Source organism: Notamacropus eugenii, chromosome 5 (genome assembly GCF_028372415.1).
Source record: "Notamacropus eugenii isolate mMacEug1 chromosome 5, mMacEug1.pri_v2, whole genome shotgun sequence".
Taxonomy (NCBI): domain Eukaryota; kingdom Metazoa; phylum Chordata; class Mammalia; order Diprotodontia; family Macropodidae; genus Notamacropus; species Notamacropus eugenii.
Window position 1 is genome coordinate 100186395 of NC_092876.1, and position 16740 is coordinate 100203134.

At 36.2% G+C, this 16740-nt stretch overlaps 1 protein-coding gene and 1 pseudogene across 1 annotated transcript in view; one reads left to right on the forward strand and one right to left on the reverse strand.

The window, feature by feature from the left end:
- LOC140507648 (sodium-dependent phosphate transport protein 3-like) overlaps window positions 1-14764 on the forward strand; it is a 27691-nt gene extending 12927 nt beyond the window's left edge. Inside the window, exons 5-6 of the mRNA XM_072615654.1 lie at window positions 2711-2829; window positions 14429-14764. Of these exons, the coding sequence (XP_072471755.1) occupies window positions 2711-2829; window positions 14429-14764 (455 nt within the window). The remainder of the gene's footprint in view (window positions 1-2710; window positions 2830-14428) is intronic.
- LOC140507649 (oxidoreductase NAD-binding domain-containing protein 1 pseudogene) lies at window positions 14761-15661 on the reverse strand (annotated as a pseudogene).
- Between the last annotated feature and the right edge of the window lie 1079 nt (window positions 15662-16740).

Sequence of the window (16740 nt, forward strand, 5' to 3'; positions counted from 1 at the left end):
TAGACCCAATCATTCCATCTCACCACTAAATAGTGAATTTCAGTGACTTCCTGACACCTTTATCATAAAATGTAATATTTTATGTTTTGCACGTATACTTCTTTATCATCTCAATCTTTTCTACCCTTCCATTCTTGTTATATTGTACTTCCTTCATACAATCTATAATCCAGTAACACTGACCTACCTGTCAAGCTCTTTGCAATTTTGTTTCCTAAGAACTTTCTGCCCTACACAAAATGAGAGTTACCAGAGAATACGATGCTACAATAGTTAAGATCAGGTGTAATTTATTTGTGGCAACTTTCACATTTGGAGGGAAAAAAGCTATTGAAAAAGAAACAAGGGAAGGAATTGAGCTGAAGACAGAGAAGGAATTGTGAAGGAAAAGTAAGGGGTATTTTTCATTGTGAAGTATAAGAAAAGATTAGTCAAAAGCCCTGCCCTTTTGAACTGCCATAAATCTGACTAACTAATACAGTTTACCACATGGAAGAGACTGAGAATTCTGGTTCTGGGAGAGCTGTAATGATGTGTAATAGAAGTGCATTGGAGAGATCTAAAGCATGTCCAGATTTTCTGTAGTTGGTTATAGTTTATTAATCCAGTGATAAGGAGGAACATTTTACTGTCTATAGAACACAAACCGATGGTGAATTCAAAAGTCTCTGGTCATCCAGAGCCTTGTTCTTCTACTGACTTTTTCCTGCTTGGTGGCATACCAATGAAAGGAGAGTGGACTATAAGGAGAGAGGTTTGAACACTCAACATCCAAGATCAACATGTTGACTCTGCATATAGGCCTTGGTTCTTTCCCTCAGTATTTTTTTTAATTTTTTTGTTGTTATATATTGGAAGTTGAGACCCTGAGTGTTCCAAAAGGTCCAGGAGTTATCTCCAAACCAGGTGTTTGCAGCCCCCAGTGCAGCTTAGAAGTTCAAGGCAGTGCAAATCAACCTTTGGGACCCAGCCCAATAGTATTGAGACAAGCACTGAATATTAAAGATTTTCTATATGCTAAGATTTATGTAAATCTCAGAGGAAATAAATGAAAATGAGATAGTCTCTACACTCCAGAAGTTTATATTGTAATAGGTGAGAAAATATATATAGGGAAATGGTGTTCAGGGCGTATTTATTTGTTGTTTTGTTAAAGAAGTCACTGGAGAGTGAATAGATCAATAAGAAGTTTCACTGACACTCCCTTTCAGTTAGCAATTACAGTCAAAATTTTCTTATGGTTCTAAGATAAAGAAGTAGAAGTGTAGTACAATACCGAAGGGCATGTGTTGTATAAAGCATTTCTAGGACCAGGTAGATATTGCACCCTTTGCTCACTCATTCACCAGTTAGGCCAGAACATGACCCAGGGCAGAAATTCTAAAACTAAATGCATTGATTCCCAGGGCGTAAGATCTAGGAGTTTGGAAAGTAGATGGGAAGAAGATAACCTAGGTGAAATATTAAGGATGATTGTGTGAAAACCAAAAGATTCGAGCAATCCTCTATTTAAATAAGTACCACTAAAGATGAGCATTTTAAGGATATGATTTGGACAGAAAAAGAGGTATGCTGGACCCTCATGTAAATCCAAACCACTGAGAAAAAGTTTCATTCATGTTTCTAACATCTCCAGTGTCAGTCTTCTCACAGTGATAAACAAAGTTGTACTATGCTACCAACCCATGTCTGAGAAGCATGTACTTTCCTGTTTCAGGTTGCTTTCTACTTGCTCTATATATGTGTTATGTCTTATATGCATATTATTTCTTGAATTACACTGTGAGACTCTTGATGTCGGGACTGTGATTTTTGTCTTTATATTCCTATTCCTTAACGCAGTTTATAGTACATAGTAGCCACTTAATAAATGTTTATTGACCAATTGCTTGCTTGAATGAATCATTGTTACCCTGTACTTAGCAGTAGTTAGTTATTCAGCATAATTGCCATTGATTCTTTTTTTCATGTTGTTATACGATTAGCTGGAAATTGCTTATAAGAAAAGGTCACTTGTCCAACAGAAACTTTTGTCTTTAAAGGATATCTTTCACTACCTGTTTTGTGATAGAAATAAAACTTCTTTCCAAACTTCATCCTAAATTATGTTGAGCATCATGGGGTTTTCCACAACATCAGGGGATAGCTAGGTATAGTGGACCATGTGAATTTGTTCTGCCTCATTCAGAAATCAAAGCCAATTGTGTCTCCATATTTCCCCAATTTTAAAATTTTTTTCTCATTGATAAACAGAAAGCTACCCCTTAAATTCACAGCGATGAGGTAAAGTGGTAGGGCAAAATGATTGCCAAGATATGATAGCAAACATATGAATGTGAACTTTGTGAATACAACCATGCAACTTGTGAATAAGTTTTCAATTCATTTGTATAATGACTTCTTTTTTCAGGTATTCTTTGGAACTCAGTTGTCTCTGTGGCCCTTTCTAGTTCACATAATAACTTTAATAAGAAGCACTCACTAACTGAAGGCATCTATGTTCACTGAACTTAGAGATTGAGGAAGAAATATGGATAAGGGGAAGATGAAGACTAGAAACTTAAATGGTAGATTTAGTTTGAGAAGTGAAAAACGAAAAGATTATCAGCTCACAAGAAGTGAAAGTTCTTCAGAGCACGAGAGCTATGAGAAAATATAAACTCAAAAACAGATATCTAGAAGCACTCATTGTATCTTCTTTTCCTCCCAGGAGGCATTGGTGTGGCTTTTTGTGTTCTCTCCTTTTTTCTGCTTTATGATAATCCCATGATTCACCCATATATAAGTAACAGTGAAAAAGAATACATTATTTCTTCATTACCCATAGAGGTGAGTTAATAACAGCAGCTTATTGTTATGCTGTGTTTTATATAAAGTATCTTATCAGCAAATCACAACTACCAAGTGTTCCAGATAGGCCAATAATTGCTATAAATTTATTGACGAGTCTTGCAAATTGAACATGAGTTTGTCCAGCCCACACAACTACTAAGTGATAGCAGCAAAACTTGAAATGTAGGTCTCGGGACTCCACCTCTGATATTCTTAGCTTTATCTCGTGCTCACTGTTAAAAAAAAGCTTGCAGCTTTTAGTTATATTTCTAACTGAATTTCTCAGATATAATCAGGTTATGATTGTGCCCCTAAATGCTACTATGAATAGGAGACACACTTTACTCTTTGAATTCTAACCTACTCTTCCATTACATAACTATTGTGTTTTCTTTCAGGTCACGCCCACTGGTTGGTCTTTACCTATTAAGGCTATGACTTGCTCCTTATCAGTCTGGGCCATTAAGATTATCACATTTTGTTATTTCTGGATATATGCTACCATGATAGTATCATTACCAATCCTCATCAACAATATGTTTCATTATGGCATCAGAAATGTGAGTACCTGATTCACCATTTTAAGCACGTTTTTATTTTGAGTTGATTGAATAATCAATTAATAAGCACTATGTAGCAAGCACTATGCTAGGTAAGAGGGATAGAAGTACAAAGAAGAAAATATCTCATAATCAGAAGACTTTTACATTTTAATAGGTAGATAAATGTATTTGTGTGTATATAAGTACATATATGGCATAAATATAAGGAGAATAAATATAGATATTTTCCAAGTAATTAAATAGAAAGTAGTTAGGGAAGGAAGACCCTAGAAGTTAAGTGGATCAGGAAAGATGTCATGCAGAAGAGACTCTATGAGGCAGAGGCACAGAAAAATTGAATTCTTTGTGGGATGGCCAGTTTATGGAGAGAGAAGGTGGAGAGTCATGGGAGAGGAATAAGGAAAAGGTAAATGTGAATGGATCAGAGTTTAAAAGGGATATTAATTTCTAATAAAGCTACAAAGATAGGTTGGGCCAGGTTGCAAAGGGTATTAAAAGCTTAAGAGAGATAATAGCCTATGTATCCTCACAGAAGAGTATATCTGGATCAGATCCTAGAGATCCTGTAGGTCAATATCCCTATTTTGAATATGAGACATTGAGAACCAAGAGAAATGAAATAATATTTCCAGGGTCACATAATGAGTTACTGACACAACCCATACTTGTTACCAGGTGTCCTGAATTCTAGCCAAGAGTCTTCCCTCTTAACCATTTTTTTCTTAAAAGTACTATTTTACTTGGTAAACTATGGTAAACATATGACTATAAACTATAATGAAAATGAGGACCATATAATGAACTTGAGGTATACATAGAATAAGGACATAAGGATCTCAAGGTGCCATTCAGTGAGTAGCTAAAGGCAACATTAGGTGGCATAGAACTGATGTTATCTAGACAGTTATGTATACCCATGTTGTTGTCTACATGATTGAGGGTTACTTTAAGGTAAAATAAATCTTAATGTAGTTGCCACAGTGCCTGAAACACAGGCAGTACTTATTAAATTCTTTAGGATTGACTTATTAATTCAAATTCTACAATTTGAAATTTATAGTTTTGGTTTGATCATCTTTAATGATCCTAGACATGAACTTTTAAAACCCAAATAACCCCGAGTTCCAAAAAAATGACTTCTTATTAATCACCAACAAATTAGTGTGAATTGATTTCTTCAGTCAAATTCAGCTAGAAACATGGATTTGGGAAATAGGAGTTCTCAATGGGGTTAGAAATGAGAAATAATTATGAATTATTGATCGCTAATTAAAAGATCATAAGCATGGTGCATACTTTTACAATCACTTATCTTACTATCATTTAAGTTTTTGACATTTGATTTTCCCCAATTAAATATAAAAATAATTTTAACTTCCAATTTCATAGTTTTGAATTTCGTAGTTTTGAAATCTATGCTTTCCTCACTCCTCCACCAATACCTGAGATGCTAGACTATTTAATACAGGTTATATGTTTGCAATGTTGCAAAAATACTTCTATATTAGCTATATCATGGAATGAAAACAGAAAGAGAGTGGGAGAGAGAGAGACAGAAAGAGAGAGAGAGAAGGAAGGAAAGAAAGGGAGAAGGAAAGAAAGAGAGAAGGAAAGAAAGGAAGAGAAGGAAGGAAGGAAAGGAAAGAAGGAAGGGAAGAAAAAAGAAAGGGAGAAAAGAAGTAGGGAAGGAATAGAGAAAGGGAGGAAAGAAGAAAGAAGAAAATAATAGTTCTCTTTAGTCTGTTTTCAGATCCATTAGTTCTCTCTTTAGAAGCAGATAGCATGTTTTTCATCAGTAAGTTCTTTGGGATTGTCTTGGTTGTCTTCTGTGAATAGCTACTAAGTTATTCACAGTTGTTCATTGTATAATCTTGTTGTTACTGTGTACAATGTTTTCCCAGTTCTGATCACTTCACTCTTCATCAATTCATGAAAAACTTTCTTTGTTTTTTTTTTCTGAAGTCACCCTGCTTGTTATTTTTTATAACACAATAATATTCCATTAAAATCATATACTACAAACTTGTTCAGCCAGTACTCAATTGATGAGCATCCCCTCAATTTCCAATTCTAAGCCACTACAGAAAGAGCTACTATGAATGTTTTTTACAAATAGTTCATTTTTAAAAATAATTTCTTTGGGATATAGACTTAGGAGATGTATTGCTGAATCAAAAGACTGACAATTTTAAAACCCTTTGGGCACAGTTGCAAATTGCTCTCCAGAATGGGTTAGATCAATTCACAACTCCATCAACAGTAGATTTCTGTCTCAATTTTCCCACATATGCAATGTTTATCATTTTTTTTCTTTTCTGTCCTTAGCCAATATGATGGGTGTGAGGTGATGCCCCAGAGTTATTTTAATTTGCATTTGTCCAAGGAATAGTGATTTAGAGCACTTTTATATGACCATAGATAGCTTTGATTTCTTCACTTGAAAACTGCCTGTTTATATCCTTTGACCATTTATAACTTGAAGAATAACTTGTAATTTTCTTAATTTAACTCAGTTATCTGTGTATTTGAGAAATGAGGCCTTTATCAGAGATACTGTAAAAATTTTCCCCCAGTTTTCTGCTATCTTTCTAATTTTGATTGCATTGGTTTTGGGGAGCAAAAACTTTTTTTTTTATTTAAAAATGTTCTCTAGTACTTGTTTGGTCCTAAATTTTTCCTTTCTCCATAAATATGATTGGTAAACTATTCCTTGCTTTTCTAATTTGCTTATGGTATCACCCCTTAGGTTTAGTGATATTTTGACCTTATGGAATGTGAGATATTGGTTAATACCTAGTTTCTGCTATACCATTATCCATTTTTCCCAGAAGTTTCTGTCAAACAGCGAGACCTTCTTCTGAAAGTATGGATTTTTGAGTTTATCAAAATGAAATTACTGTGTTAATCTATTCCCCTAATCCATCACTCTATTTATTTGCCAGAGTCAGGATCTTTTGGTGATCACCATTTTATCATGCAATTAGATGTCTGGTAGGGCCACGTACAATCAAATTTATTTTTCATTGATTCCCTTGATATCCTTGGCTTTTTGTTCTTCCAAATGAATTTGCTTATTTTTTCTACTTCTGTAAAATAATTATTGTTTGCTTGATTTGTATAACGCTGAATAAGTAGATTAATTTAGGCAGAATTGCCATTTTTGTAATATTGGCTTGGCCTGAACATAAGCTATTAATATTTGTTCCAATTGTTTAGATCTGATTTAATTTGTGTGAAGTGTTTTATTTTTTTAATTTATTTATTGATTTTTTAGTTTTCAACATTCATTTCCACAAGACTTTGATTTCCAAATTTTCTCCCCATCTCTCCCCTCCCCTCATCTCAAGACACTCTCTCTATATATATATGCATATATATGAGTACATATGCATATATATACATATACATGTGTATATATATGCATATATGTATATATATGTATATGTATATATATGAATACATGTATGTATATATATGTATATATGCATATGTATATAATCCCTCCAACTTCCCAAATACTGAGAAAAGTTTCAAGAGTTACAAATATTATCTTTCCATGTAGGAATGTAAACAGTTTAACTTTATTAAGTCCCTTATGATTTCTCTTTCCTGTTTACCCTTTCATGTTTCTCTTGATTCTTGTGTTTGAAAGTCAAATTTTCTATTCAACTCTGGTCTTTTCAACAATAATGTTTGGAAGTCCTCTTTTTCATAGAATGACCATATTTTCCCCTGAACTATTATACTCAGTTTTGCTGGGTAGGTGATTCTTGGTTCTAATTCCATCTCCTTGGATCTCTGGAATATCATATTACAAGTCCTTCAATGTCTTAATGTAGAGTTAGTTGGATCTTGTGTTATTCTGCTTGTATTTCCACAACACTCAAATTGTTTATTTCTGTCTACTTGGGATAATTTTTCCTTGACCTGGAAACTCTGGAATTTGACTATAACATTCCTAGAAATTTTTTTTTCTTTTCAGATCTCTTTCAGGAAGTGATTGGTGAATTATTTCAGTATTTATTTTACCCTATAATTTTAGAATATCAGGACAGATTTCCTTGATAATTTCATGAAAGATGATGTCTAGGCTCTTTTTTAATCATGGATTTCAAGTAGTCCCATATTTTTTACATTATCTCTCCTGGATCTATTTTCCAGATTGAATATTTTTCCAATGAGATGTTTTGCAATTGTTTTATATTTTTTCATTCTTTTGGCTTTGTTTTGGAATTTCTTGGTTTCTCATAAAGTCATTAGCTTCAATCTGCTCCATTCTAATTTTTAAAGAACTGTTTTCACCAAGAAGCTTTTGAATCTCTTTTTCCATTTGACCAATTTTGATTTTTAAGGCATTCTTCTCCTCATTGCCTTTTGGGCCTCTTTTGCTAATTGCATTAGTCTATTTTTAAAGGTGTTATTTTCTTCAGCATTTTGGGGGTCTCTTTAAGCAAGCTGTTGACTCACTTTTCATGATTTTCTTGCATTGCTCTCATTTCTCTTCTCAATTTATCCTCCACCTCTCTTACTTGATTTTCAAAATCTTTTTCGAGCTCTTCCATGGCCTGAGACTATTGCATATTTTTTGGAGGTTTGGGATGCAGAAGACATGAATTTTATGTCTTCCTCTGATGGTGTGCTTTGTTCTTCCTCATCTGAAAGGATGAAAGAAAATATCTTTTAACCAAGAAAGTAACCTTCTATAGGTTAATTTTTCCCTTAATTGGACATTTTCCCAGCCAGTAACTTGAATTTTGAGTCCTTTGTCAAGTGGAGGCTATACTTTAAGGACTTGTAAGTTCTCAGTTCCTCCAAAGTGGCATAATCAAGTTTACTCCTCTCCTGACCTGTACTCTGCTCTGGGAGCAGCCACAGGATTTTCTGACCAGGATCTACTAGTAGAATTCCCTCTCCAGAGCTTCTAACAACTCCATAAGTCAGTGCTTCTCCTCACCCCAGGACAGACACTCAGGACTCAGACCAAGATCAGCTGCTTGATTCCAATAGGATCTCTAGGTGGAGGGCTCCAAAAATGGATGCTGCTGCTGCTGTCCTGGGGCTGGGGCTAGGGTCAGACACTGCTCCCTTCTCACCCAGGGGAAACAACTTTCTCACTGACCTTTGAAGTTGTCTTTGGCATTTGTGGCTTGAGAAATCTGGAAACTGCATCTTCTGCTTGTGATTCTGCTCCCTGAAGCCTGATCCAGTCTTCTCTGGGATGTGTAGCATGGCCAAGCCTGGGCTGTGTTCTGCTCTTGGCTAGTGTGATAAAACTTTTGTATCTGCCTTCCATGCTGCTTTCAGTTGGAAATCTCTTTCATTCTGTCCTTTTGTGTTTTCTGCTGCTCTAGAATGTGTTTAGAGTCATTTGTTGCAGGTATTTTATAGGCTATGGGGGAGAGTTTCTATGGTTCTGTCCTTCTACTCTGCCATCTTTGCTGAAACATGTTTTCTAACTGGGTTCACATAGTTCCTCAGTTTCTCTTGTAAAGTAAAATGACCAGTATTTTATAATGACTTTAGTTATTTTAAATGGAATTTGTCTTTCTATCCCTTGCTGCTGGATTTCTTGTGTGTGTATGTTTACATACATACATATATACATACATACACACACATATATATATATACACTCACACATATATATATATATATGCACACATATATACATATACACATATACTTACATATATAAATATGTGTGTATACACACATACATATATGCTGGTGGTTTATAGAAGTTTACTTTGTATCCTGCAACTTTGGTAAATAATTATTTGAAGTACTTTTTACTTGGATTCTACAAATATATCATCATATCATCTGCAAAGAGTGAGGATTTTCTTTTTCCATTGCCTGTTCTATTTCCCCTTATTTCTTTTTCTTCTCCTATTGCTATAGCTAAAATTTTAAAGTAAAAACCAATGAATAATAGTGGTGATAATGGAATAGTTTCTTTACCCCTGATCTTATTGGTATGGTTTCTAGCTTATTCCCATGACAGGTAACGTTTGTCGATGATTTTAAGTACATGCCACTTATAATTTTCAGGAAAGCCTCATTTTTCCCATTATCCCTAATGTTTTTAAAAGGAATGTGCGTTGTATAAAGTCAAAGCTTTTTCTATGTCTATGGAGTTTATCATATGATTTCTATTGGTTTTGATATAGATATAGTCAATTACAATGATGGTTTTTCTGATATTGAACCAGTCCTACATTCCTGGTATAAATCTCACCTATTTGCAGTGTATTATTCTTGTGATGTGTTTTCATAATCTCCTTCCTAGTATTTCATGTAAATTTTTGCATCAATATTCATTAGAGAAATTTGTCTATAATTTTCTTTCTGTTTTTTGCTATACCCACTTTAGGTATCAGAACAATATTTGTGTTGTAAAAGGATTTTGGTAGGACTTCTTCTTCTATCTTTTCAAATAGTTTATAGTTTACCAATTAGTTGTTCAGTAAATATTTGGTTAAATTCACTAGTAAATCCATCAGTCATGGGCATTTTATGTTTGAGAGGTAATTTATGACTTGTTCAATTTCTTTTTTCCAGCATGTGTTTATTTACTTGATCTATTTTCTCTTCTGTTAATCTAGGCAATTATAATTTGGGGGAGGGGGGGAAATACTCAACCATATTGCTTACATTGTCAAATTTCTTGCATGTCATTAGACAAAATAACTTAATATTTGCTTTAATTTACTCTTTATTGGTGGTGAATTTACCACTTTTATTTTTGATACTGTAAATTTGGTTTTCTTATTCATTTGATAAAATTAAAGAAAGGTTTGTTTTTTAATCCATCTTCTAATTTTATTATTAGCATAATAAATTTCCTGCCTTTTCTTTCAGTCCTTTCTCCTTTGATTCTCAAGATATCTAATTTGGTGTTTAATCTTCAATTTTTTTCAAGTTTTTCTTTTTTATGGTGGTACACACAATTCATTGATCTGCTCATTCTATATTTTATTGGTATGAACATTTAGGGATATAAATGCTGCTAAGCTCCTTCTCTTTTTTGTCATTTAACACACTCATTCTTTAGGATTAGATTATTTAGTTTCCAATTAATTTTTGGTTTATCTTCCCATGTCCTTTTATTACATACAATTTCTATTGCATTATGATCTGAGAAGGATGCATTGACTATCGCTGCCTTTCTGCACTGGACTTTGAGGTTGTTATGCCCTAGTACATGGCCAATTTTTGTATATGTGCCATATACCCCTGAGAAAAAGGTATATTCCAAGGGAGGAGTCAAGATGATGGAATGAGAGCAATGACTCACCTAGGCTCTTGGAAAAACTCCTTTGGATATCTTTGAAAGGAAAATATGACCAAATTTTGGAGGTGTGGAATCCAACGGGAGATAGACTATGATGGATTCAGAGCCCAGGTTAGACTGGAAGGTCCATGGGAAGGATCTGTTCCATGGGGGTGAGCCCCCAGCGCACAGTGCAGCATGGTCAGCACAGAGGAGTGGAAGGGACCCGAGAAACCTGAGAGCAGTGAGAAGAACTGGCAGAGTGGCACTGAGAATGGGAGACAAGCTGAATCGAGCCAGTTAGAGCCGCTGAGCACCAGATATCAGTGCAGCAGCTGCTGAGACCTTCAGCTCGAAGATTAAACTTCAGTAAGTCACCTACTTGAACTTCCGGGAGCCAAGATGGCAGAGTGATCAGTAAATGCTCTCTCTTTCCCCCTTAATGACCATGAAAGAACCATGAAACATTGCCCCAGAAAAATCCTGGATCAGTGGGAACAGCAGAAGGGGGCAAATATTCTCATAACATCTGAAGCTAGGAAAATAGCTAAGGGGGATTCCTCCTACTGTGGTGGAGGCAAACTGGAAGGACAGAGGACCCAGGGCAGAGAAAACTCGCACTAGGACCCAGGCAAGCCTCAGCACCAGGAGAGGAGCCCCAGGAGGGTTGGGAACGTGCATTACCATCTAGGCATGCCTCAGCCCTCCAGGTGAAATGGGAAGACAACAGGGCAGCTGGGATCACCATCCCCTAAGCTTGCCTTAACCTCAGTTCAGCTGAGAAGATCTCCTGTGACTAGACCACTCCTCCCCCACACTTAACAAGCCAACCCCAGGGTTGATCAGGGAAACACAAAACAAAAACCTGCTTTTAGCTTTTTCATGCATCAGCTCAACACAAAGTTCTGCAGCTTCTGAGTGAAAGAATCAGAAGCTACAACACTCAATCAACATCATGAACAAGAAAAAGCAGAAGGATGAAAAAACCATAGAATCTTTCTATGGGTATAAGGACCAAAACACAAACACCAAAGAGGTCAGAGCTGAGACTGTACTTCCATCTGAAACTTCAGAAAGGACTATGAACTACTCGCAAGCACAAGCAGCTCTCCTGGAACAGCTGAAGAAGGAAATAGAAGAAAAACTGGCCAATGATTTTAAAATTATAAAAGAAGAATTCACTGATGAGAACATCACTCTGAAAAGGAAAAGTGAACAAATGGAAAAGGAAGTTCAAAAATTAACTGGAGACAATAACTCCCTAAAAGGAACAGTTGATCAAACAGAAAAGGAAACCCAAAACCTAATTGGGAAAATTGGTCAAATGGAAAAGGAAGTACAAAAATTAACTGGAGAAAATAGCTCCTTAGAAGGAAAAATTGTTCAGATGGAAAAGGAGATGCAAAAGTTGACTGAAGAAAACAATTTGATAAAGATTAGAATTGAGCAAGTAGAAACTAATGACTCAATGAGACAGCAAGACAAACAAAATCTAAAGAATGAAAAGATAGAAAAAAATGTAAAATATTTAATTGGAAAAACAACTGACCTGGAAAATAGATCCAGGAGAGAAAATTTAAGAATTATTGGCCTGCCAGAAACCCATGATGAAGAAAAGAGTCTGGACAATATCTTCCAGGAAATCATCAAGGAAAACTGCCCAGAAGTGCTAGATTCAGAGGGCAAAATAGTCATCGAAAGAATCCACTGTTCCCCTCCTGAAAGGGATCCCAAACTCAAAACCCCAAGAAATATCGTTGCCAAATTCCAGAGCTATCAAGTGAAGGAGAAAATACTACAAGCAGCCAGAAAGAAACAATTCAAATATCAAGGATATACAGTTAGGATCACACAGGAACTTGCAGCTTCTACATTAAAAGATAAAAAGAATTGGAACCCAATATTCCATAAGGCAAAGGAGTTGGGACTACAACCAAGGATCAACTACCCAGCAAAGTTCAGCATAACATTTCAGGCAAGGAGAAAGTCGTTCAATGAAATAAGGGATTTCCAGAGCTTCCTGACCAAAACGCCAGAACTCAATAGACAATTCGATCTTCAAATGCAGGTCTCAAGAGAATCATAAAAAGGTAAACAGAGGGGAAAAACAAAAACAAAAACTTGTTACTCAATTAGGGCAAACTGTTTACCTCCCTATAAGGGAAGACGATGCCTGTTAATCTTGAGAACTGTGCAGCTATTATGATAAAAGGGGTATACATAGAGGGAACAGGTATAAAGTAAATGATGTCATGGTAAAAATATGATTTAAGTATGAGAAGGGATTGTAATAGGAGGTGTGAAAAGGAGGAAGCAGAAAATGGCAAATTACATTACAGGAAGAAGTACAAAATTATGGTAGAGGGAAAGAGGGCAGGGAGATGAGCATTGTTTGAGAGGTACTCTCATCTGATTTGTTTAAAGGAGGGAACAATAAACTTAAGTAGATAATTCTAACTAGTTCTACAGGTAGTAGGAGGGGAAGGGTGAAGAAAGGGGAAGGAAGCTAAAAGGGAGGGAAGAAGCAATAAGAGTAAAGGGGAGTAAAAGGGGGGGCTAAAAGAAGGAGGGGAAGGCTGCAGGAGGAGGTGGTGAAAAGTGAATACTATTGAGGAGGGGAAGGGAGAAGGGAGAGCTAAAAGGACAAATGGTGGGAAAGAGGATGGAGGGAAATACACAGATTGTAATCATAACTGTGAATGTGAATGGAATGAATTCTTCCATAAAATGGACACAGGTAGCAGAATGGATTAAAAGCCATAATCCAACAATATGCTGCTTACAAGAAACACATTTGAAACGGGGGGATACACATAGGATAAAGGTCAAAGGATGGAGCAGAATATATTGTGCTTCAGCTCATGTAAGAAAGGCAGGAGTAGCAATCCTAATCTCAGACAAAGCAAAAGCAGAAATAGATCTAATCAAAAAGAATAAGGATGGAAACTATATCCTGCTAAAAGGCACCATAGACAATGAAGCAATATCATTACTAAACATGTATGCTCCAAGTGGTATAGCATTCAGATTCTTAGAGGAGAGCTTGGGGGAGTTGAAGGAAGAAATTGGCAGCAAAACTATACTAGTGGGGGACCTCAACTTCTCCCTCTCTGAACTTGATAAATCTAACCTCAAAACAAACAAGAAAGAGGTTAAGGAGGTAAATAAAATTCTGGATAAGGTAGATATGATAGATCTTTGGAGAAAACTGAATGAAAATAGAAAGGAATACACCTCTTTCTCAGCGGTACATGGAACATTTACAAAAATTGACCATGTACTAAGACATAAAAATCTCACAATCCAGTGTAGAAAGGTAGAGATAATCAATGCATCCTTCTCAGATCATAATACAATAAAAATTACATGTAATAAAAGGCCATGGAAAGAAAAAACCAAAAATCAATTGGAAACTAAATAATCTAATCCTAAAGAATGGGTTAAAGAAGAAATCATAGAAACAATCAACAATTTCATTCAAGAGAATGACAGTAATGATACAACCTACCAAATCTTATGGGATACTGCAAAAGCAGTTCTTAGGGGAAATTATATATCTTCAAATGCCTATATAAATAAAATAGAGAAAGAGGAGATCAAAGACTTGGCATGCAGCTGAAAAAGCTAGAAAAAGAACAAATCGTCTTTTTATGTCTTTTTAGTTTGCTCCTCTGCTGACCTGCACACTGGTCTGGGAGCAATCAAAAACTTTTCTGCCCAGAAGCTGCAATTAGAATTCCCTCACCATAACCACCTCCAGCTCCAACACAGCAGATCTCCTCCGCACTCCAGGGCCAAGCTCAAGGCTAAGATTCAGATCAGCTGCTCAATTACCCCAGGAGTTCTAGACAGAGGGCTCCAAAATGAAAGCTGTGACTGTAGTGCCTTCTGCCAGTGGTCAAGACTGCACTCTCCTCTCCTGGGTGAAAGAGTCCTACCATTGACCTTTGGAGTTATCTATGACATTTGTGGGTTAAACAATCTAGGAGCTGCTGATGCTGCTGGCTCCCTGAAGCCTGTTCAGTGTCCTATCCCTGCTGAGTTGTGCTCTACACTGGGCTGTGCTCCACATGCTGGGTTGCGCTCTGCACGCTAGGCTGCACTCCATACACTGGATTCAGCTGTGCTCCACACGCTGGGCTGGGCTGTACTCCCCATATTTTTCTCACTACAGAAGAGTCTGACTCTTCCTATCTTGTAACCACTTCCTTTTTTCTCCCAATGTCTGTAAATATCAGCTATGTGCAGCATGATGTAATTGAGAGGCTTGATCCCAACTCTATCAGCTATCAGCACCAGGTTCACAGACAAATCTGAAGACTGAGGGTCAAAGAATTTTCCACCAACTCCAAGGTCACTTCAGAGCCAGGAGCACACTTGCTATGGACCCAGAGAGAGGGAGGATGGTTGATATATTTCACTGATAATTCCAAAACACTTTTTTGTTTTAACAGGTTTGGACTTGAAAAAACTGAGAATCCAGCAGCCATGGGAACACCAGGAATAAAGAAATCAACGCTGTAAAATGAGCATTGGCTGGCTTTGAAAGTAAAATCTTTATTGGTGATCAGCAAACAGAGTCCTTGGACAGTTTCTGATTCATCAATCCACACACTATAGCCAAAGACACAACCTTGTCTCAAAAGATTTCTGCTGTCCTCTCCAAGTGATCACTTTTCCTCTGGGATTTCATTATGCAGCTCCTGTTGAAGTGATGCCAGCCTTTGGGCTTCATACATACAATGCCGTCTGAGGGAAGAACATTCCAGTAGATGCTCTGAATAAGGGGGGAATAACAAAAGCTGCATCCATAGTACAGGTAGACAGAGGTCAGAACACATGGGAAAGCATTTAGTGGAAGCTGAGGCAGAAACAGGATCACAGGCATAGTCTTCCCCCACACTTCCAAAGGAAACCTTTGTAACAAATATACATACTAAAGAAAAATGAATCCAAGCAATGGACATGTACAAAAATCTTTGTCTTGACACTTGACACTGTCTCTGTCAGAAGGAAGAAGTTATATGTCATAAATGCTCTAGGGACAAGATTGGTCAGTATATAAATTAATTTTTAGCACTTAAAAAGTTGTTCAGCAGTACATAACATGGTATTAGTACACTATTTTTGTTCAACATATAAATACCAGAGGAAAATACTAAGAGATATCTGCCCAACTACATATCATAATTTGAACAAAAATCATTTGTAATTCATTACATATTATCCATTTGACAATCACTTCCATATATCTTAGATTTTTTCCCCTCCTTCCCCACTCCTTCCCTAAGATGGCATACAACCTTTTATAGGTTCTGCACATATGTTCCTATTAAATACATGTTGCATAGAAGAATTGAAAAGAATGGGAGAAACCATAAAACAAAACAAATCATAATAAAAAAAAAAGTGGTCTGTTTCTATCTGCAATCCAACTTCATAGCTCTTTCTCTGGATGAGGAAGGTGTTTTGCCTCAAGAGTCCATTGGAAATTTTTAAATCCATGCATTGCAATGAAGTACTAAGTCTACCAGAAAAATTCCTCCCACACTGCGGTTGTTGCTGTGTATAACATTCTCCTGGTTTTACTAGTTTCACTCAGCATCAGTTCATATAAGATTTTGCAGATGTCTCTGAAGTCTTCCTATTCATCATTTCTCATAGCACAAGAGTATTCCATTACATTCATATAGCACAACTTGTTCATCCATTTCCCAATTGATGGGCATGCCCTTGATTTCCAGTTTTTGGCTACCACAAAGAGAGCTGCTGTAAATATTTTTGTACATGAGGGACACTTTCACATTTTTACACTGTCATTGGGATACAGTCCTAGAAGTGATATTTCTGGGTCAAAGGGTATTCACAATTTTGTAGCCTTTTGGGCTTAGTTACAAATGATTTTCTAGAATGGTTGGATCAGCTCACAGCTCCACCAACAATGAATTAGTGTTTCAACTCTCTCATATCTTCTCCAACATTTATCATCTTAATGTTTTGTCTTGTTAGCCAATCTAATAGGTACAATGCGGTACCTCAGAGTTGTATTGATTTGCATCTCCCTAATCAATA